The sequence below is a fragment of the Stylophora pistillata genome, chromosome 14 (assembly GCF_964205215.1).
Source record: "Stylophora pistillata chromosome 14, jaStyPist1.2, whole genome shotgun sequence".
NCBI lineage: Eukaryota > Metazoa > Cnidaria > Anthozoa > Scleractinia > Pocilloporidae > Stylophora > Stylophora pistillata.
In genome coordinates this window covers 10,750,060-10,773,754 of record NC_142532.1, presented here as the reverse complement: position 1 = coordinate 10,773,754, position 23,695 = coordinate 10,750,060, and the positions used below count along the sequence as shown (strand labels likewise).

The 23,695-nt window shown below is 39.2% G+C and overlaps 2 protein-coding genes, 1 long non-coding RNA gene and 1 pseudogene across 4 annotated transcripts; 3 read left to right on the top strand and 1 right to left on the bottom strand.

The window, feature by feature from the left end:
- Positions 1–334: 334 nt before the first annotated feature.
- LOC148716499 (uncharacterized) lies at positions 335–19,280 on the top strand. Its single transcript, XR_015995098.1, has 2 exons — positions 335–414; positions 18,183–19,280. It is a non-coding gene; the product is annotated as an uncharacterized LOC148716499 (long non-coding RNA).
- LOC148716500 (nuclear apoptosis-inducing factor 1-like) lies at positions 8,486–11,640 on the top strand. Its single transcript, XM_088744377.1, has 2 exons — positions 8,486–9,539; positions 10,154–11,640. Exons 1-2 carry the CDS (start codon positions 9,080–9,082, stop codon positions 10,420–10,422), a joined length of 729 nt encoding a protein of 242 aa, XP_088600503.1. The 5' UTR covers positions 8,486–9,079; the 3' UTR covers positions 10,423–11,640.
- LOC111332555 (uncharacterized) lies at positions 17,024–21,784 on the bottom strand (annotated as a pseudogene). Its single transcript, XR_015995093.1, has 2 exons — positions 19,271–21,784; positions 17,024–18,830 (listed from the first exon to the last, which is right to left on the bottom strand). The product of XR_015995093.1 is annotated as an uncharacterized LOC111332555 (transcript).
- LOC148716498 (uncharacterized) lies at positions 21,775–23,050 on the top strand. Its single transcript, XM_088744379.1, has 2 exons — positions 21,775–21,950; positions 22,047–23,050. The coding sequence occupies exons 1-2, from the start codon at positions 21,777–21,779 to the stop codon at positions 22,245–22,247; spliced, it is 375 nt and encodes a 124-aa protein (XP_088600505.1). The 5' UTR covers positions 21,775–21,776; the 3' UTR covers positions 22,248–23,050.
- The last annotated feature ends 645 nt before the right edge of the window (positions 23,051–23,695 follow it).

Here is a 23,695-nt window from a genome sequence, read left to right as displayed (position 1 = left end):
TGAATCACCGGCGGTGATTATCGAAACTGATAGGGAAAACTAAATTCATTAATCTTTTAGTGGCCACTGATTTTGTATTTTAATTTGTTTATTTTACTTTTTACTATTTTACGGTATCCCGTAAAAACATAGGCATTTCAACATGCTCAGTTGCTGCCTGAAATCGTCATCATCATAATTATGTCTTCAAAAAAATTACTTTTTGGTTCATAATGAGGTAAATTAGAGTGAAAATAGGAAAAGTATCAATCTTAATACAAACCATTTCTGTGCGATGTTGTTAATATTTAACAACATCGCACAGAAATGGTTTGTGTTAAGATTGATACTTTTCCTATTACTGACATTTTCAGTGTAAGAGCATGACACATGACTGAATCAACCCAGTTCTCGTGGAGATGTTCTCAAGCTCTGGTAAGACACAAAGTTCCCTTCCTCATGACTTATTTTGAATGAGCGTTTCTTAGTCCATAAGTGATAGCAATTTTAGTTTTTTTCAGCGTAAGACAGCGGTCAAGACTAACTCAATGGAATTTTGTCAACATGTTTTAGCCCGCATGAGACAGTTAAAAGTAATGTCACACAGAAGATGTTCATTCGTACCTTCGTAATTGCTAAATTTGGTGCAAGTTTGGATGAATTTATGGACAATAGCACGTTTTAATTAGACGACTGAATGTTTGGCTAGTAGAAAAACATTTTTAAAACGAGGGATTGCACGTTTGAATAGAAAAAGAGCATAAATGAAGCGAAGAAATGTTGCTTTGAATTGAAACAATGGATGTTTCAGTAACCAAATAGCGTATCTAAATTGTCAAACAAGGAGTTTGATTGAAGAACTGGAAATCGGAATAGAAGAATATCATATTTGAATGAAGAGCTCCAGGTTTTAATCACAGGATTGAATATTTGAATAGAAAAATAGCAAGTCTGACACGAAGTTTTGAATTTTGACACTAAAAACGTGCCATACCTACCCAGTGTAATGGCTCTCTTTCGTGAGGACTTTATCGCTATGATCTGTCGGGATTAGAAAGGTCGTCAGGGAATTTTTTTCTACCAATTGCAAGTTAAAACGTGTATGTTTTGTGTACCGCTCCTTCACTTACAACGCTGACACCGTCAGCTAAAGGCCTAACACGAATTTAGCACCAGAGCGTGTTGTTATGGATGGGCTAGTTTTGCTGACTCTGGTTAAACTTGCGCAAGGAATTTGCATAAAGATATATATGATGATCTAGTTTTTTGCCTGTGGCTGCTTTCTTTATAAAGGTTGAAAAGACCACCAAGTTATATCATACTTTCTGCGTCGACTGCCATGTTAAATATCCGTTTCTATGCTTCTAAACGTTCTCAGTGAATTAAGGTGGCTGAACTCAGTTTTCGCGCGTGCTTTTGCTGATGCAATTCAGCGCGCGCATAAGAATTGTAAAAAAAAAAACATGCCGTCAGTACAGCGGTCATTTTATTTACTCAACACGTACCCGCACTATCTGTGCTATTTTTCTCTATAGTTGGCGCAGTGTATTGAGGGCTTTAATCTTTTATTTGAAAGATATGTTAGAAAAGTTAACGGTGCAAAGAACCTAGCAAAAAGCCTTTTGCAGTTAGAGATCACGTGCTTAGATACCGCATAGCAACGCCATACTGGAGAGCAAGCACTCCAGTGATCTCAGACAAAATAGAGATCACAGAGGTCTGCATTCAAACAAAGAATACAGCGGATAACAAGTTAAAGGGAATCCCAATTCGAGAAATCTTGTAAGTTTTAATCAACAGCTTCCTTGGAGTGTATCAGCGAAAAACGAATTTTGGTGTGATTTTGCTACTGATACACTCCGGGGAAGCTGTTGATTACTTCTTACTGGATTTCTCGAATTGGGATATCTTTTGACCTGTTATCCGCTGTATTCTTTGTTTGAATGCAGACCTCTGTGACCTCTATACTGTCTGAGATCACTGGAGTACTTGCTCTCCAGTATGACGTTGCTATGCGGTATCTAAACACGTGATCTTTAGCTGCAAAAGGCCTATTCTCAGCTTTTTCGTCGTTACCGAAAAAACCCAGTTAAATGCAGCACATGCGTAGTAAGTAAAAAAATTGCGATTGAATGGAGAATTGCTTTCTTGGAAATATGCCTATTTCTTGACAACCGCTTATTAGAATTTCACGAAATTTGGCACAAAAATACTTTAGGAAATAAGTAACCGGAGTAATGGAAAAAAATCGATTTTAAACAAAGGAAATTCTAGATAATAGAGTGAACCTTCAAAAAGGGATAATTAAAGATCTCTGTTAAATTGTTAGCAAAATGGTGTTAACTTGTAAGTATCGTTACAAGCTCGTTTCATGCAGATTATAAAGAAGATCAAATGACTAGATTTTAACTGCCTGTTTATATTTATTTATGTCGCCATGGCAATGGCACGTATGTCAAAATCCCAAAACAAAGTTTGTGTTGTTAACTTGCTTGCTGCCAGTTTTGGCGACCGAGAGATCAAGGGTTTTGGAGAAAATGGTGAAAGAAACACAGGTAGCAAAAACTGTGTTCAGCTATCTTAAACGATACTTTCCCGCTACAATTGTGTGTTTACTTTTTACTAGCCAGTATGGACTAGACTTTCTCAGATGAAATGTTATTTTCCAGTAAACAACGTAAACCTTATGACAATTCTGCCTCACTGAAAAATATTTCACAAGGAACATAATGGTACAGTCGGTCAATTTTCCACGCAACTCTCGCGTGGTTAGACGTCTTCTAGCAGTAAAATTCGTTTTTAGCTACCTTGGACTTCACCCCGTTGCGTGTCAGCTCCCTGAAAACAATCTGCATTTTATCACGTATTTCGCACGCACAGGGCAAATTCCAGATAGGCAACAACCGATTAAGAAGCCCACATTGTTATGCTTTGAAAAACGATACTTTTTTCTTCGTTCAGTCGATTTTCACTCGTTCGAAGAACGGAGACCGGAAAACATCTTTGTCCAGAGGCATTTGGAGACAAAATAGAGCTCTCCACTGCAAAATTATGAGGAAGAATATTTTGAGGCGACTATCTGTTAGACATCTAGACAGACAGTAGACATCTATATTTATACAGGATAGCCCCTTCAGTGTAGTAAACACTGGTATCAACGGGGGTCCTGTTACCCACCCATCCCACCCCAGGGGAGGACATCCATCACACAGTAATCTCGCGCGTGGGAAATTAACGTCTCCTGCCCCTAGCCCTGCAGGAAACGGAACCTCCATTTATTCGTCCCTATCCGAGAAGACTAGAATATCTAATCATTTCTTGATGTTATAGAAAGGTAGCATATTCTTCTCAATTATTTTAAGACCCTGAGTGTTGGTCCGGCCGAGGCTCGAACCCTCGACCTCCCGCACAACAGTCCAGCGCTCTATCCATTGAGCTAACCGGGAGGCGGTTGCACCGAACAAGGTTATTACTGAACAAGAGGCAACACGGAGCCTATATTCTGGCGGTTCAACGGAGTGAATTGAATTGGTACCAATTGAAGGTGTTACTGTTTTAGCAAAATCGCTGTCTAATGTATTTCATTATTTGTTAACATCATGATGGAGGGTTATGGAGATTAAGACTTTGGAACCTGACCATTTGGAAATACTAAAATTGCTAGAGGAAATGCGGGGTCGCTAAATAAAAATTTGCATTTGAACGCGATGACTTTGTTTATAAGGATTTCTTCTGCTTACATCTAATAACGAACCTCTGAAGTTTTTTTTTGCCCCGGAACGATATATCACTAAAGACATTTTAAGGACCGCAAGTTTTTTGACTGATTAAAATTTGAGGTATGTGGCAGTGACTTCCAAAAGAATTTTTTTTTGTCAGAAAAGTATAGTTCTTTCGTCCGCTATATACACGACTTTTATAATGGCGTGCGTATAGCGCGATGCATGGTAAGAATAGAATAGTATGAAAACGAGGTAACAAAAGCCTCAAACTTTCACCATCCTCCTCGAGTAGCTTACGCGATGATTCTCCAAATGCAATTTTTCTCACGAAAGATGATATTCCAGGCGCTTCTCTGCTTGAGCTAAAGCCTGAAGAGCTGAATAACACAGAACTACGTTTGTGGCTTAAGTGCCGCGATGATTTGGGAAAAGGTCTGAAGACAAAAGCGGAGCTCGTGAAGCGAGTGTACGAGTACATCAGAACTAGCAAAGATAAAAATATTGTTGACCCAGATCTAGACAAGATTTACTGTGGCAGAAAAGAACGAATGAGCACCTTCACTGATGTTAGCGAAGAAGAGGGTATTTCGGTGCATTTTCCCGACGACGGTTGGGGCACTTCGCTCGACCGGAGAAAATGCCAATGTTTACTAGAGTCAAAATGAATCGCCAAGATAATAGTACACCGTCTAAAAAGCATCCCAGTTATTAAAACCAGTGTAAAAAGCTGCTGTATTTTTCTTAGCTTTCAAGTTTTGGAGCTAAAATTGTTTCTTTGTAAAGTTTGTGATTTGCCACTAAGCATTTTCTAATCACAATTTAATGTCATTGATTTCCTGTTCTAATTCTTCAATTCTTTTAATTTTGTTTGCGATGGTTACCGTCACATCAAAATTTCTTTCCCGGTAAGATTATATTCTGATTCTCAACAACCCTAGTAGTCAAACCGATACTTCCCCTTTTTTCCAAATCAAATTCCTCAACGCTCTCAGCGGATGCATTCGATTTAGAAGCAGCGGAAATCGACGCCACTGGTTCGCGAACGTTCCTTTCTGTTGTTGGTTTCCTCTTGCGGAGCGACGTGCGAATCCAGGAAAATATCGATGGCAAGGCGCCAAGTTTTAAACATATTTTCCCCGCAAAAATCTTTTTTAGATCTTCATTTCTAAAATGTCTGGAACAGACCTTTGCTGAGTCGGATATTTTAAAGTCTTTTCCTTCGTCTCGCCTGATGGCCTGTATCTATTATTTCTTTATTCTTTTTTCTCTAGGAAATTGGAAGTACAGGGTGGAAATTAGTCATCATTCACTTAACTCGCTTGTCAAAACTGCTTCGCTAGAAAAAGCCGTCATAGTTCCAATTTGTTGTATAACTTGCCATGGTCTAAACACCATGATTTCATAAGCATTAGATTTATCTGAGTATTCAAGAGGAGTAAAGAAGTTATGGCTCTCCCGTGCTTCGTAAAACGGTAGGCGAAAAATAACGATAATTTTGAGCCTGTGCCTTTGTTTAGAATTTCGTTAGATTAAGAATGACAATACCCGAGTTAACGATCTTTTAAAATATGTAAAGTTTACTGTGGGGAAATGAGTGTGGGATTTTTAAGAATTTGTTGAAAATCGTCAGCGAAATACCTAAAATCTCGCCATGTTGTGTATGCGTGACATGACATTAACAAAAACAAAATCATTTTTGTTTTAGAAATCATGGCAACTCAAAAAGCGTAAAGAACAATGCAAATATCCTGACGATAATTTTGAGACTGTGCCTTTGTTAAGAATTTCGTAAGATTAAGAATGACAATACCCGAGTTAACGATCTTTTAAAATATGTAAAGTTTACTTTGGGGAAATGAATGTGGGATTTTTAAGAATTTGTTGAAAATCGTCAACGAAATACCTGAAATCTCGCCATGTTGTGTATGCGCGACATGACATTAAGACAAAAACAAAATCATTTTTGTTTTAGAAATCATGGCAACTCAAAAAGCGTAAAGAACAATGCAAATATCCTGACTCCAATTTGGATGCGATATTCTCGAATTTTCAAAGTGCTTTATTTTACCGTTTGGTTAAATTCATTCGTGAAGTTTATCATGAACAGAGAAGCTTACCGCTGCAGCCACGATCAAAACCGGCCTAGTTTTCAACGAATTCTTCGCAGCTCACTTTTCACATTTGTACTCTTTATGCTATTAATACAAATTCTTCTGAAAATTCTGAAGGAAACCATAAAAAGGGCTGGCAATAAAGCCAACTAGTTCAAGCATGTGCCTTGCAGTTTACCGTGAACCGTTTTGAGACTATATGCAACTTACGTCTTTCTTGCAAAGCAACACAAAATTTGCATATCAGGCTGAGAAAGAGTTTGTGACAGTAGGGAATAAGGTATCCTCAGTGGCCAAGATTGGGTCTTTTAGCCATGTATCTCTTTTCTTTTGTTTTTGACGATCGTTGTTCCGAAGTTTTCAATCAAATCAGCTCAAAACAGGAAAGAGGTCTCAATGGTAATTTGCGTAATGGGACAATATAATACGATAAATTTGCGAACATAGACTAGCGACTATATTCCCGAAAGAGCAAAAACCTCCACCATTTCTCCAAGAGCAGGAACGCGCAAAGTATTGTCTTTCTTAAATTTGGAATTTTTTTTTTAGTTCACGCGGGAAATAAACAGGCACTAATGAGGTTAATTTAATTACATAAAATTGAGGTGTTCGATTCTTCAAAAGTAAGTAAGAGGAAAGATAAATTCTTGGTAAATAGTTTATTAGCGATCTAAAGAGTAATCTGCTGCCCCAAAGTAACGCATTATTACGGTGGCCCACAACTGTCACGGCAACAACAAACACCTCTCGGCAAACCCGAAACGCTCACAGCAAAACCAAAAACCCCACGGCAAACCAAAAAGCCCACGGCAAAACCAAAAAGCTCACGGCAAAACCAAAAAGCCCACGGCAAAACCAAAAAGCCCACGGCAAAACCAAAAAGCTCATGGCGAAACCAAAAAGCTCACGGCAAAATCAAAAAAGCCCACGGTAAAACCAAAATGCTCATGACAAAACCAAAAAGCTCACGGCAAAACCAAAAAGCTCACGGCAAAACCAAAAAGCTCACGGCAAAACAAAAAGCTCACGGCGAAACTAAAATACTCACGTGCTCACGGCAAAAGCAAGGTCAGATCCGTGGGTCCTGGACACTAATTGTGCGCGCAAAGGCTGTTGTAGGGTGTTACGGAAACTAAGACCCTCGAAAACGAAGAACAAAGACCCAAGACCCTTCTTAGTTTTCGAGATTACGAAAACTAAGACCCCCTAAAATCGGATCCGTCGAAATGTAAAGTAAAATTGTAATCAAAACAGGTCAAATTATCTCCTGTCTGATCCTTTCCACCGAGTTTTAGGTAAATTTAGGAGTCTTGGTTTTCGCAATTTCGAAAACTAAGACCCCCACCAAACCAGTATGTAAAATGTCTACAAAGTCGAATTACGACCGTGGACATTAAGAACCTAAGAACCCACAGAAAGCTCATATTCGATCAATCGAGCAAAAACACTGCTGTACTTGCAATATGGAAAAGCACTAACATCGCTTTTTTCTGTTTCCGAACAATAGCCTGAGTATCAGGCGTTTCTGGGAGCGTTTCTGGGGGAAAGGTAAGAGAGAAGCGAGAAAGGGAGAGAGCGAAAGGAAGAAACGCCTGACACAGATAGTTTTACTAGAGCCTTCCACCCCAACACAGCATAATTCAAATCATCCAATCAAAATCACTTCCGGTCATTGCGTTGTCAGCTTCACGTGTCAAAATGCGGGAATAGGCCTTTTGCAGCTAGAGATCACGTGCTTAGATACCGCATAGCAACGCCATACTGGAGAGCAAGTACTCCAGTGATCTCAGACAGTATAGAGGTCACAGAGGTCTGCATTCAAACAAAGAATACAGCGGATAACAGGTAAAAAGGTATCCCAATTCAAGTAATCCAGTAAGAAGTAATCAACAGCTTCCCCGGAGTGTATCAGCAGCAAAATCACACCAAAATTCGTTTTTCGCTGATACACTCCAAGGAAGCTGTTGATTAAAACTTACAAGATTTCTCGAATTGGGATTCCCTCTAACTTGTTATCCGCTGTATTCTTTGTTTGAATACAGACCTCTGTGATCTCTATTTTGTCTGAGATCACTGGAGTGCTTGCTCTCCAGTATGGCGTTGCTATGCGGTATCTAAGCACGTGATCTCTAACTGCAAAAAGGCCTATTCCGAAGCTGGTATGGCTACATACTTATGGTGGGTGATTCCCGCCAATATTCAAGTACGGTTTTCTAAATTTCCTGCTGTATCAAATTTCGTGCTGCCTCAAATTTAATGCTGTCTCAAATTTAATGCTGCATCAAATTTAATGTTGCATCAAATTTAATGCTGCATCAAATTTAATGCTGCATCAAATTTAATGCTGGATCAAATTTAATGCTTCACCAAATTTTACCCTGACAAGTATCGTCCCTTGGGGACTGGTGACTAGACAAGAAAACGAGGCAAAAGGTTTCCCGCCAAAAGTTCTACTGTGGTTTGTAAAACATGGCGGAGAGCGAAGGAGGTAGAAGTCCTGTCGAATTTTCGACGGCTATCAACTTGTTTAGCCAGGCTACGAACATTTTGTCTGAATTGAACAGCCCTACAAACACTACTGCGACGTCTAATACCGCCTGCAGCACACCAACAACTTTTAATCGAGTTAGTTTACGTCATGATGAAAGCGCCGTGTTGACAAATTTAACTGTGAATTTTTATTTGCAGTCATTATTTATGCAACTGTTTTTCCGTAAGAATTGGAGGTTTTACTGAATTTTGGTTATAGGCGTACAGTTAACAGGTATCAATAAGGACCAAGATGTACCGACTAACCCTCTGGTGTTTCTGCGACCTTATAGCGATGAAGCAGGAATCCTGCAAGTCCCTCTTTTTGGTGAAAAAGGCATCTAGCTCTTCGCCGCATTTTGATGCACAATGTTATTGAGAAGCGTCGTAATGAGCTCAAAGACCTAGTTACAGGAATGAATGAACTTTCTCTTGTTAACCATTGAAAAGCTGATCACGAGCTGGCGAAAGTTGTGTTTCCTCCAGAGGCAGAGTCAGTGGTGGGGCAAATCATACATGTGTATGGCAGATGCGAGCTGATTACATGTATGCCCAGAACTGTAAACCAGGCCCCGGTTGTTCAAAGGATGGATAAATTTATCCACCGGATAAGCTTATCCGGTGGATAAAAAGGCTATCCACTGGATAGTTATCCGGCGGATAAAAAGTTGTTGCAGAAAGCACGGATAGCGAGACGCATAACTATCCGATGGATAATTCGGTATCCAAGCAGTTGCTATGGTTACAACCCAGGCGTTGCGTGATCTGTTCGCTCGCGCGTGCTACTGGCGAGACAACATGGCAGAAAATGTTGCTCCTCCGGCAAAGCGCGCTAGAAAACCCAATTTTACACCCGCCGAATGCGCAGTTATTTTGGAAGAGGCGGAAGAAAATATAAACATTATCAAAAGTAAATTTTCCTCGACACTTTGTAATAAAAACAAAACGCGAATATGGGAGGAAATAACCGAGAAAGTCAATGCCCTTGCAGTTTCCAAGAGAACTGTTGTGGAGGTAAAAGAAAAGTGGAGAGGAATGGTGAGTGGAGCAAAAGGAGAGCACAACAAATGTACCACGGCAGTAAAGAAGACCGGGGGTGGAAAGAAACCGGCTTCTCCAAAGGCTACCACAGCCAAAATTATCGAGCTCTTCGAAGCGGATCCGTCTTTCAGCGGCATTTTGGGCGGTATCGACTCAGGTAAGCCACTAATGTTTACAAGTTAGTTGACTTACGATGATACTTACCACAGTGTGCTGATTGTTTCTGCCGTTCTTTGTTTAAACATGACGCAGGGTAGCAGGTGATTTTTCTTCTTTTGGAAAGTTCACAATCCCTGTAATTCGTCTACGTTTCTAAAATTCAGCGGACCCTTGTTGAATTGAATCGATCGAGAAAAGCTAAGCTGCTCTTGTATCGTGGCCGAAAAGTACTTCTAGACTTAAACGTTTCACACATTCAGACCCATTTTTCGTAATGTTTTTCCATTTTGATTGTGAAGTGAACAAACGCTACCTTAATCATCGATATTACAGAGCGGTTTTTTTTTTCAGAACGGTTTCCTTGGCAGTCCGCAATGTATTTAGAGATGACTTACTTGTCTGAAATTCTCCTTTTTAAAGGTTCTTGACAGCTGATAATTGTTGTCATTGAAATTAATTCCTTTTATTATAATAAATATATTGTTTAATTCAATAGGAGTGTTAACTCAAATTTTCTAGAGTAATTTTCAAGGAATGCGTACCAATTTATGGTCAGAACTTACACCATACAGGAATCAAAGGTTTAATACATTTTGTACAAATTCTACACAGCACAAGTTTCAGACTTATCAACAGTGGATACAGGGGTTCTTGGAATAGAAAGTGAACTTCACCCTGTTGCTTCACACTGCGTACTTCCAGACACCTGTGAATCCGCAGACCCCAGTGAACTGTCACAGCTAGATTGCCCCAGTATGAATTCTGATACAGTTCCATCAGTACCATTGGAGGAGCCAGCAATAAGCCACACTCAAGAAAAAAGGTCACCATTGATGACATCAATGAAATGCACCTTGAAGTCCTTAAAAAGGAAAATGTAAAACTTGACCTAGAAATTGAAAATCTAAAACTAAAGAAAAAAGAAATAATGTTAAGGATTCAGGAGCTTGAGTCTCGAAGTAGGTCCGAAAATAATTTATGAATCAATCTTTATGCAATCGAACTGAAATGGCTTTGATTGTGACTCATGTAACTGGTTATTTATGGATTGTTACTATCAGCTCCCTATATTTTCAATCCACTGATAAACCATTTCCCAAAAAATGTACACAGGCTTTAATCACATTGGTTTTAATTTGGTTTCCTTTTAGTACCAATGCATCAATCTGTTGGAAGTTTCAAAATCCCTCCCTTTAAAAATTTGAGATTGGTTTGTTCAAATTCTGCCCCAGCCCCTCCTCCCTCCCCCTCCTTGGGCAAAAAAATTTGTTCAAATTCCCCAACCGTTTGTAAAAGCCAAAATCAGCCAACATGACTTTGTGCACCTCGACCAAATGTTTTAAATCTAGACCTATACCATTTCTTCTTGAGCCATTTTCGGTTACAGAAGTGAATTTTTTTTTTTGCCATAAACTCTGCTTTAGTTAAAGATATATCACTTGTATTTCACTGAAAAAACTTAACAATCCTAGTTCAAATTACCAACCCCAGCCAGGCACAGATGATGGTTGAATGCCCATGGTTGCCCAGCCTGGGGGAAGGGGTGGTAGGGTGGAATCCAATACTTCAAATTAATTGGCCCATAATTTTGTGATTCAAATTTTTTTCTTCTCAATTTTCAATTCTCAAATGAGTTTGAATTTGTTTCCTGTTATAATGCTCTCAAATGAAGGGAAATGAAGGAAAAAAAAAACAGTTCTACCAATTTAAAACCAAAAAAAATAAACTAACTGTACATGCATGTGTTTATTGGTAAAATAGAAAGTGCAGATATAAAGCAAAGACAAATGCATCATGTAACTAATATTTACATCTCTATAATGTAAAACTAATTATTCAATGGAGTTTATTAATTACATGTAAATATATCTTTTCAAGAATTAGTTACACCGAAGCAATTTTGAGCATTCCTTGGATTTAACCACAATTTATATTTTTTCATATCAAAAGAAAATTTAATTTTACAGACCCATCATTTAATTTAGAAAACAGAGGGCATTTTAAGAAATATTTATACAATTAATTTACACTATGAAGTTCAAAGTTCATTGATCATTTCATGTGATTAAACAATGCTTGAAGCAGCAATTTTAATTTTCCATTGCACTTTTTCTGTAGTCATACAAATAACAAAATCTTCATTAATATATTGAGAATTGCAGTTGAAACCAACCAATGACTTGAAAATCACTTCCTCACTTTAAATTCAATAAATTACAGAGTGAATAAAGAGGCAATGAATAAAAGACAATAAAAGGCTGCTTGCCAATAAAAATTTGTGGGCTTATTCATTTTGTCAAAGTAATGTTGAAAAAGTAGAGAAGCCCCTATCTATTGGCTAAAAAGACTTGTTCTTAATATGGTAACATGATTCCATTCAGTTTAAGCTGGACGATTGACCTATTATTGCCTTAAGATGCCATTTACAAGATCAAAATGACGACAATTAGAAGTGGTAATATGACCAAGAGAGTCCAATGCAGTCGAGTCCCATTTTTAAATCATGAGTTTGATTACAGACTGAATTGGACATCGACACAAAGTCCTGTTACCAATTAATCAAAACTATGACAAAATTTGAGAAAGAAACTGGACATTGGTTGTATGTTTTCATTATAAAAACAACAGTACACTTGGCAAAAGGCCCAACAGCAGTAAATGCCCTTAATGCAATTTACCCATTTACACAGGCATGACATCTTAAGTGTCCCTTAAACTGTCCTATAACAACCATGATGCATACACTGCACTATAAGTGGTCATACAAGACTCATGATAAACAATCACATTCAAGAATTTTGCTAAGTTTTAATTAAGGAACTTGTGAGAAATAGATAATCAGAGATCACAATACAAATTTTCATGCAAACATTTAAGCCAGAATTGGATGTGATGAGCTTAAAAAAGGTGAATGATCTAATTTGAAAGTAGAATGTACAGACTGTATTAGGTGTTTCTAGAAGAAAGCCAAACTTCACTTTATCCCAATGTTGAACATAAAGATCGTCAAAACATAAATTCTTCACTGGTTAAGACTTTTTCCAGGAAAAAGGAAAACAAACTATGAAAACCGTTGAATAAGAAAAAATATTAATATTTGCTTTTCCTCCAACATCTCTTGGAACATGGGGGTAGATAAGGAAAAATGTTTAAAGCATGCCTTTCCATTTTAAAGGAATGTCCAATCCATGAAAAACATTTATCTTTGAAAGCCGCCAGCAAGAATGACCAAAAGGTGTTGCTGATCATGAAATTAGAGACTTTGCAAAAGATACACATTGGACTATCATAAAAAGAGTAATGAGAGTTTAACTATTTCTCACAAGAGTATACAATTGATTCCAAAAACACTGACTTCTAAGAAGCGTAAGCAGAGAACAATGACACCCAAGGCTTTATTGTTACACATGAAAACAATAACCACAATTCGTTGTACATGGTATATAGCAGCCATCCACACTTTCCTGAAAGGAACATATTGTGGTCATCAAAGATTTCCATGAACAATGAAATAAATAATGCATTAATCTTGTAACCATGCAAAGATTTCCCATAAAGCCATTGGGTCTCATTGTTGATGGACCATACCATTTACAGTACATATCAACATTTTTGCAATGAAATGTATGTTTGAGCTTGAGCCCCCTGTGTAGAACTTAAAAAAAAGTGTTAGCAATGTGCTCCCTGACAGCATTACCAGTTTCATGGCCATGATACTGACTGTGAAGGTCAGGAGCACACCCTTCATCATCCATTTCACAGTCCTCTGGATCTGGCTCCCTTAAACTTATAGCAAGGTTATGTAAAATACAAGAAGCTACAATTATTAAGCACACCCTGTGAGGAGCCATCCTTACTTCGGAGTGCAGCACATGAAATCTCCTTTTTAACACCCCAAAAGTTCGCTCAATGGTACATCGCGTTATTTTGTGAGCTCTTCCAGTGGTGTTTTGGGGTTGAGATAGGGGAGTCATGAGGAATGGGGAACATGCATATCCACTATCTCCAAGTAGTACACCATCTGCCAGACCAGTTCCTTCCAGGTCTCGCCCTATGGCTGATGTTCAAAAAATGTGGCTATCATGTGTAGAGCCAGGCCATCTAGCCACAACATTTGTAAACATTTCTACAAAATTCAATTACATTCAATGCAACACAAATGGTTTTTACGTCCAACAGTGAAAAAAAAATTAGCAATTTATAGTGCAAGTGTACGTTTGCCTAGTCTTAAATTGTATTCCCGTTAAAGTTTCGTAATGTGAGCATACACGCAGACCCTAAATTTGGAGCTGTAATCGTAAGGTTTTTGTAAATTCATTTTGTCAAAACGAAGTGTTCGAAACTGGATTGCCGCTTGCATTTAAACCACAGTTTATAACCAACATCAATTAACTACAACCTATCCCTTTTCTAGAAATGGTAGATTCCAAGAGATTTCTTGACATGTATCTTTGAGTAACAGCAAATTACATGTTATTAAACAATGCTACTTAGCGAGAGAATGCTCTGTAAAATTATGTTATGTTTCAGCACTCAATCCAACACAGTCCACTGAAAAATGTCCGTGTTGGAAGACACATCAAGTGATCACCGATGAATATTTTCCTTGCGGTCGTATCACCATTCGAAGGCTCAACACTTGTTAGCCAACAAGATCGATTACAGTTGAGAGTTCCCGAATGGAAAGGGAGATCTCACGGTTCGAAAACTCAATTATTTCAATCAATTCATTCAGTTCGTTTCGTCGTAAATTGTGTACATGCGTGAATCTTGGGATCACATGATTGATCACATGCGTTACTCAAGCCAATCACTCGCACATTCCTCCCTACGTGACAGAAAAGCGTTACAATTTTAAAGCGAAATTCTTCGGCTTTCATGCTCATATTTGGGACAAAATAATACCTGAAATACACATGAGATAGTAAGCATAGTAAAGCTTGGGTTAAACGGAATGTTACCCTTTGCTATACAAATAATGAGAGCAACACAAACTTGCTTACCTCGATGGTCGCAGATTGCCTGGACATTGATTGAATGAAATCCTTTCCGGTTCACGAAGTCCGGCTCGTTTTCGTGAGGGGCCTTTATTTTGACATGAGTACCGTCGATGCACCCGATAGCACAGGGAAAACCACCTACTCTGAACAAACCTTGCTTTATTTCGTCTCGTTTTGCACGAGTGCACGGAAATTTTATGAAGTCGCCTAACTTTGCAGTCAAGGCTTTTGTCACCCGGCGAACTATCCGGCTGACAGTCGACTTGTCAAATCCCTGAAAAGTGTCACCTATTACTTGAAGAAACGAACCCGAAGCTAAGAATCTGAGGGTGATAAGGACTTGCATTCTAGCAGGAACAGCACGGTTGCGATTTGTTTGGGGAGCGATATCGTCTGCAACAAGGCCAACGATGTACTGTAGCGCCTCTCGTCCAGTTCCCGGCGCCATATTGAATGTGTAACCGCGCAAACATGATAGCGAGGTTAGTGTTGAGTCGCGTTGCGAGTTCTAGTGAGAGTTTAGTGAAATGTGGTGGTGCTCTGTCCTTTTCATCGAGATATTTCGACAATGAACGATACTTTCCCTACGCAGGATATTCCTCCTTCTTCCTTGAAAGGAAGAGGAAGACACTGTGCCGCTTTTTGGTTGTGCTAATAGCTATTATGACACAGCAGGCAATCCAACAGGTCTGCATTTCTTCTAGTTTCCGAATGACTTCCAGCAGTGAATCAGATGGTGCAATCTCCTGAATCGCCAGCATGGAAAGGACGGATTCTTCATCACAAAATCAATTTTTTTGTGCTCAGAACATTTCAAAAAAGAAGACATGCGAAAAAACGTGGGCAGGTCGCTGGAAATTGGTGAAAGGTTTATAATGTTTGTACGGTTGTTTTGTTGCTTGGACACCGAAAGAAAATGCCTGCTTTGATTTTCGGTATTGAAGTGTTTATGTTGGGATTTTTGTTTTGGGGGGGGGGGGGATTTTTTTCTCCTTATTAAAAAGGTGATATTTATATTTCTTTGTGTACTGTGGTCTTATACGATATCTGTGAACTGAATGTAAAATTATAAAATTGTAATGTACAATTAAAATGTAAAATTATAAATTTATAAAATGATGAGTTTAATTATTATATATATGGGCAGAACCATCTCGATTTAACTGGTCAGTACCGAAAAAACAATGGAAAATGCCTGCTAAAAGGGTCCCGGTAGCAACTGTGACAACTGAAGGAGAGTCATTTGAAGTTGAACAGGAATTATTTCATCAAGAAGTTAAAGCACCTGTGTCAACTGTCAATGCTGCTTCACCTTCACCAGCTCAAATTTAATGCTCAAATTGATTTAGGTGTAATCTTTCCTTACATTAAGAAATATTAATATTAATGTTGTTAGTACTCAGGGAAAAAAAGATGATGTTGGGCTTGTAAAATCAAGATAAGGTACCATTGTACATTGTGTAAATAAGGGAAGTGATTGGCATGACAATAAAACGCAAGTTAAACTATGTCTTTATGGGAAGGAGCTTCAAAATTCTATTCTTCAAACATAACATTTCGAAGAGCCTATTGACAATAATTAACATTATTATTCACAGGAGAAAAAATAAACAGTTCTGTACAGTCTAAAATAATCCTAGTTGTTGCATATTGAGCAAACTCTTGCAGCATATTTTTGTGAACAAGTTCTTGTGCTGGAAATGGGAAAGGTTCTTTCAGTTCCACATAGTTAAGATTAATCCATGTAATGCAGATTCTGGACACCAGGCTCTTGCTGATCCCAAATCTATCAGCAAGATCTTGTACAAATAACCCAGCCTTTAGTCTCATAAGTATGAGCAAAAATTCATCCAAGAATGAGAGTTTCTTGAAGGCCCCGGCTTACTTCTGTTATCATCTGTTTGGTGTGGCTGACTCTCTTTCGACAATTTCTCTCCTTTCCAGTACTGCATCTTTGCCAGCACTGGGTCAATAAAATTATAGAAGCTTATGAGTGCTCCATAGTTTGGGAATCCAGTATAAAATAGAACCGCAGACTCATCATCTTTAATTTTGTCAATTGAAAATTGGCACGCCAATAAATATCCCCCTCATTTTCAACTTCACTTAGTTTTTCTTTCAAGTCAGCTAATTGTACTTGCAGTAGCTCTATTTCCCGTTGCAGCTTAAGAACATCTGATTGTTGCAGGGCTGGTGAAGATGAAGCAGCATTGACAGTTGACACAGCTGCTTCAACTTCTTGGTGAAATAATTCCTGTTCAACTTCAAATGACTCTTCTTGAGTTGTCACAGTTGCTACTGGGACCCTTTAAGCAGGCATTTTCCGTGTTTTTTTCGGTACTGACTAGTTTAATCGAGATGGTTCTGCCCATATATATAATAATGAACTCATGATTTTATTAAATTTTTAATTTTACATTATAATTTTATAATTTTACATTCAGTTCACAGATATCGTATAAGACCACGGTGCACAAAGAAATATAAATGTCACCTTTTTAATAAGGAGAAAAAAATCCCAGCATAAACACTACAATACCGAAAATCAAAGCTCCATTTTCTTTTGGTATCCAAGCAACAAAACAACCGTACAAACATTATAAACCTTTCACCAATTTCCAGCGACCTGCCCACGTTTTTTCGCATGTCTTCTGTTTTGAAATGTTCTGAGCACAAAGAAGTTGATTTTGTGATGAAGAATCCGTCCTTTGCATGCTGGCGATTCAGGAGATTGCACCATCTGATTCGCTGCTGGAAGTCATTCGGAAACGAGAAGAAATGCAGACCTGTTGGATTGCCTGTTGTGTCATAATAGCTATTAGCACAACCAAAAAGCGGCACAGTGTCTTCCTCTTCTTTTCGAAGAAGAAGGAGGAATATCCTGCGTAGGGAAAGTATCGTTCATTGTCGAAATATCTCGATGAAAAGGACAGCAGCACCACATTTCACTAAACCCTCACTAGAACTCGCAACGCGACTCAACACTAACCTCGCTATCATGTTTGCGCGGTTACACATCCAATATGGCGCCGGTAACTGTAAAAAGGGCTAAATGTTTCAAACGGATCGAGTTGGCGGCGATAAATTCTCCGTTTTCTTCGATGTTGATTGTCGGGAAGGTTACAGCGAAGAAGATGTAACTGTCGAGCAGCCATTTTATTTGTGTTTATCCGGTGGATAAAACTTATACTACCTACCTAACCATGGATAAATTTATCCACTGGATAGCGAGTGGATAGCGCTATCCATGCTTTCAACAACCGATATGACGCCATGGATAAAATTTATCCACTGGATAGCGATTTATCCAGCGGATAAGAAGTTATCCATGCTTTGAACAACCGGGGCCTGGTCATTACATAGTTTTCTTCTCCATCTTCTTTTTAAATGACAATTAGAGAAATTTAAGGAATCATTTCAAACTTCTCACAACTGACCAGACAATGTGTTGTTGGTAGGTAGTGTTCAGCCCATGAGAACACTGAATAATGAAAAATGCAAATTGCTACTGCAGAGAAAATAGGTAGACTTAAAATGTTTAAAGCTCTTTGTTCCTGAGAGTTGTAATACTCTTCAGTTTTTATCCAGTTTTGTACTTTTTCCTCAATATGTTAACCCTTATGTTCTTTTTTTTTTGACAGCTGGTGCAGGTGTGAAAGATTTGTTAGCATTCTGGACAGGATGTGAAGTGTTGCCACCACTAGGGCAAAATCTCCATGTTCTTGTTGACAGTGGAAAATTGCCATCAAGCCTACCAGAGAGCAAATCCTGTTTTCACAGGCTGACATCGTCTCCACAACAAACAGAATATGCAGTGTTCAAAGAGATTGATTAAAGCATTAAACTATGGTTCTTGAGGATACACATCTCTTTAAAGTGTACAAATAGTTCCTAAGAACTTGAAACATTGAGTTATGTACCGGTAACAGTTAACGTTTCGGGTAACTTTGTCATAACTGTGTTTCACGTTGGCAGTTATGAAGTTGTGGGTACAGAACCTGTTTGTATTTTACCTAAAATAGAAACAGTACGGTACGGTACACCTTTTACAGCGATGGGTTCACTCGTTCTTCAACAAATGCAAGTGTTAGAAGATAGACATCAACCCCTTGAAATTCTGAATCTTGGCGAGGATCTATTGTTTGCAATAGTTCAGCGTAGTCCGTTGATGCCAAAGGGACGGCCGTATGTGCAACGCAGACTGGCTGATTTTCACAACTGATTGGGCCATCCCACTCTTCAGAGGGTGATGGACCCTCCCAGTCAATACCATAGTTATCCAAGTCTACCTGTAAATCCAAAGTAACATTTTAAACAGACGATTCTCGTCGTAGTAAAATTGTTCTCATTCTCCAAGGACTGGAAGAATTGAAGTATTCCTTCAATAGATTATCACTGTTTTCTCGTGTTGTAGCCAAATATGTTTTTTTGGCTGAGAAGTTGAATTACTTAGAGAAACTGGCCATAGGCAAATACAACGTAAATTGTACACGCTGAATGAACTTTGTATGCCTGCTTATGTCTTTAAAGACGTCAGTAAAGATCTACGTTTGCAAAAACAAACTGTTTATAACAATATCACAAACATTTTCATTTGCTCATAACTGATAAGTGAGGACATTGCCTGATAAACGTCTTACTTGTCAGAGCTAACTTGACTCTGGGGAAGATATTTTAGTCTTCCTTTATTTTTTACCACTAATTGTTCAAATTAGTTATTAAACAAAACCTCATCCTTTGACGCGTCTCCTCTGCAATTCTGTGATTAGAATGTTGTAAGTGAAGTAGGCCTCTAACCCACAGCTGCAAAGGGGTACTGTTCCTCTCAGTAGAAATGGGACCGCTGTTGTGGCCAGATGTAAAGATGCGTAGTCGTCGATTTATTCGTGGCAAGTATGCGTAGTGCAACGAGAAGATATCATGAATTTCATTGCAAGGGTCAAGGAGACCTAGGTTTTCCATGTGGTGAAACAGGTGATAGAAGACGTAAGTACAACCTGTAAACAAATCTCGCTATAATCTCTGTATTCGTTGATTATGGACGCTCCGTCCAGTGATGTGACTGCCCCTATTGGGGCCTCTCAAGCGATGGGACAGCATGAAGAATGCAACATCAACAATGTCTCCTCCTTTATCCGACCTGACTCGTGATGGCAGCATACCATGTCTGTATGGACATCTGAAATAGCGTTAAAACAGTGGCAGCACAGTTGTTCGCATTACACTGCAAATACACTATCATTCTAGAATATCCATCGATAGCACCATGGATGACAAATCTCCATCTGAAAAGATAGTATTGCATATTCATAAAGATTTCATTCAAGTAACTTGTAGGTGACAAATTACAGCGTCAGTCGTGCATAGTTATAATGCAACACACTCATCAAACAAAAACAAAATACTTTCCACCTTACTGTATCAAATTTTTGTAAACACACGGCTATTGTGTCTGTGCATCCAGTAAGTGTAGTATTTTCAGTTTTCCTTTTGATTTCTGGTCACTTTTACAAAGCCAAGACGACGTGTACGATGAATAAAATAAATATCTTATTAACTTGTGGTTCCCGTCAATGTGCCATAGAGCGAGTGGTCCATAAACCTGATAACGCCTTCTGTGTATTGTACGAAGTTCAAGCGCTCACAAGAACACCCCAGCTGGATTAACTCTACGCATTGCATCCCGTATCCTGTTCTGCTGAATACGTAGCCTTCGTTCTTGCAAGAAAACCAGTCATGCGCCTGTAGCCAGTGTTCGGGAATTCTGTCAAAATGCTTCGCACAGTGTTGTCAAGTGCCTGGTCGCTAATATCTGAATACGTTGACCGTGCCCTGAAGCCAAACTCGGAGGGTCGTCGTTCTAACGTGCGAACGCCGGCTAACACCCAGAAGACTTGCAATGTCAACTACACTGAAACAACGTTCCAGCAAGAATTCAACTTGTTCTCTTGATATCAGATATCTCGGGCGACCTCAGTCTCCGAGGGAAATTCTTGGTGGTACAGGACTTTCCGAACATTGTGGACGATTGACATGATTAGCAATTTGGTCGGGAGCTGTACCTATCAGGTGCACAACTTCCTCGCCCAGTTCGTGTACATCGAAATAGCGAATAATTAAGACATGTAGCTAATCCAGTCGAAAATACAAAGCATCGATCATATTTGAATCAAGGTTACCTGCCTCAAGTTGTCGAATAACATCAAGTACGATCGATCGGATATTTCTAAAAGCCTGAAGCTCCTCGGCCCGTAAAGAGCTTTGATCCGCCATTTTTGATAACCAGATTGTATTTAGGCGGGAAACCTTCTGCCTCGTTTTCTTGTCTAGTCACCAGTCCCCAAGGGACGATACTTGTCAGCATAGAATTTGGTGAAGCATTAAATTTGATGCAGCATTAAATTTGATGCAGCATTAAATTTGATGCAGCATTAAATTTGAGACAGCATTAAATTTGAGGCAGCACGAAATTTGATGCTGCAGAAAATTTAGAAACCGTACATTGGCTGTTGTTTGAAAAATGCCTTGCATCACCAAATTCGTGTTCAACACAGTTACTTAATCATAAAATTTGGTGTAGCATGATTCGCTGTATGCGATTCAATTGATTTTGCCACAAAATTTGAAGAGGACAGGAAATCAGAAACCTGCTTAGAAAATAGAATCGACAAAATAACATCCCTTGTTACATAAAATTCACAATTCAGCAAATTTAGACTTGAGTATTGGCGGGACTCACCCACCATACATACTTAGCTACTGACCCTGGGAACTTTTTAGGTGAAATTTGCAACGAGAATTTGCGATCAAAAAGCGGTGCTTGTGTTGCCACGGTTTCTCTCTTTTGTGAGACCTCCAATAAAGAGTTTTCAAACGCCTGCAATGGAAAACCTGTCGATTTTGTGGAATTATTAGGTGTTTTAGGAATTGTGCCATTGCAAGATCGTCAACGCTCTGTTGGTAAAAAGTGCGCCCGGAAGATTGTGAATTGCTACAAACTGTTGACAGAGTTACAGCAGGCGTTCACTGATACATCAGGCGGAAAATCATCTGACAGAAACACAGAAAAAGCTTGTACCTGCAGTCTTCAAACTCCTGAGAAATCAAGGAAAGAAAATTACCGGCGCGTGTCTCAACACCAGCGATCACTGACTGGAATCACCCCCACTGCAAAGCGTCAAAAGGGCACTCAACCCTCGCTTTTAGCATAGTTAGTAGAGGGGACCCTACTAACTATGCTTTTAGACACAACCCAAGGGCAACGATCTGAGCGAAAAACGTCTAAAAGGTCCTTGTTTGAAGCCAACAAACCGGATGACAATTATTCAGCCGTCAACAACGAAATAACTAACCTTATGAATTTGCCGCAAATTCAGGCCGTAGAAACATATTTACCGCCGATCTCAAAGGTGAGTCGGGTAGATGATACATACAGGTTTCAATTTTTTATATTTAAATTGGTTGTCTTCTGTACCCAACAAATCCATAATTTTCTTCGTCTTTAGGTTTTTGTTGATTACCCTTCGTCTTCTCGGGTGGTTGAAAGGAGCTGTGAGGATAAATTGGAAGGTGCGATGGTGAAACACCTTTGCCTAGAAAATTATCGAGCAGCAGCAAACGCTGCTCTAAAATTTCCACCACTACGCAGAGAGCTCGTAAAAGCCGTTACAACTTCAGTCAAGGAAGAACTTGAGGGCTCCCTCTAGAGCCTTTTTGAATTCCTCTCTAGCCATAAAAGTATAGCATGTACATCAAGTGTCCATCGACAATCAAAATGGCTTCTTCTTGTCGATCACTCTGCTCGTATTTACTTCCGGTCAATGCGATGACGTCAGAGGGTATTGTGTATTATCCAATCACTACCACATCCAGATTTTGGATGTGTCACACGGTTCTATGAATGGATTTGTGTCAGGCCTTCCTTTCTCTTCTCCCCCTCCCCTAGCCCCTTAGGAAGGCCTGACACTCAGGCTATCCGAACAAAGGAGTTAATCACCGACACCGGAAATCGCTACCAGGTATTTCTTGCGACTCCCCAATGTTTGTTTTCCAATTTGTCCGTAGAAAAAACGTAGAAAAACGCCATACACTACCTAGGTATAATTGTACACTGAAAATATGCCTTACCCCAATTGATCTTTAATTTTGTTGCTTATCCTTTAAATCATAAAATTGGCCTTCCATTGGAGATGGATGTTTTTCTACGTGCCTCTGCGATCGAGATTGCATTACCTGTGACAGTGCTGAATAACTTATGCACACGTGCTAGGTTTTGGCGGATTGCAAGTGGACATTAAATTAAGAGCCCACAGAAAGTTCAAATTCGATAATAAATCCGGTTAGATTTCCCGTGTTACTGTAACATCACGAAGCGAAGAAATGTGACAAAAAAAGCGAAGAAAAAAAAATTGTCTTCGCAAATGGTTTCACAACATGGGGTGTAATCCAGCAGTCAAGGAAACTCTCCTGACAAGTCCAAGCTCCAGACAATAAAATTTCCCTGGCAGAATCGGTCACATTTACTGACTTCTACGTTTTTTCCAATTTTTCAACTAAGATTATTAAATTACGAAAACTAAGACTCCTAAATTTACCGTAAACTAAAACTCGGCGGAAAGGATCGGACAGGAGATAATTTGACAGAGTAGACCTGTCTTGGTTACAATTTGACTTTATATTTCGACAGATTCGATTTTAGGGGGTCTTACTTTTCGTAATCTCGAAAACTAAGACGGGTCTCAGTAGGTCTTAGGTCTTCGTTTACGAGGGTCTTAGTTTTCGTAACACCCCTACAACAACCTTTGCGCGCATCAATTAGTGTCCAGGACCCACGGATCTGGCCTTGCCTTTTGGTTTTGCCGTGAGCACGTGAGTATTTTGGTTTCGCCGCGAGTTTTTTGGTTCTGCCGTGAGTTTTTTAGTTTCGCCGTGCGCTTTTTGGTTTTTCCGTGGGCTTTTTGGTTTTGCCGTGAGCTTTTTGGTTTTGCCGTGGGCTTTTTGGTTTTGCCGTGGGCTTTTTGGTTTTGCCGTAAGCTTTTTGGTTTTGCCGTGAACTTTTTGGTTTTGCCGTCAGCTTTTTGGTTTTGCCGTCAGCTTTTTGGTTTTGCCGTGGGCTTTTTGGTTTTGCCGTGAGCTTTTTGGTTTTGCCGTAAGC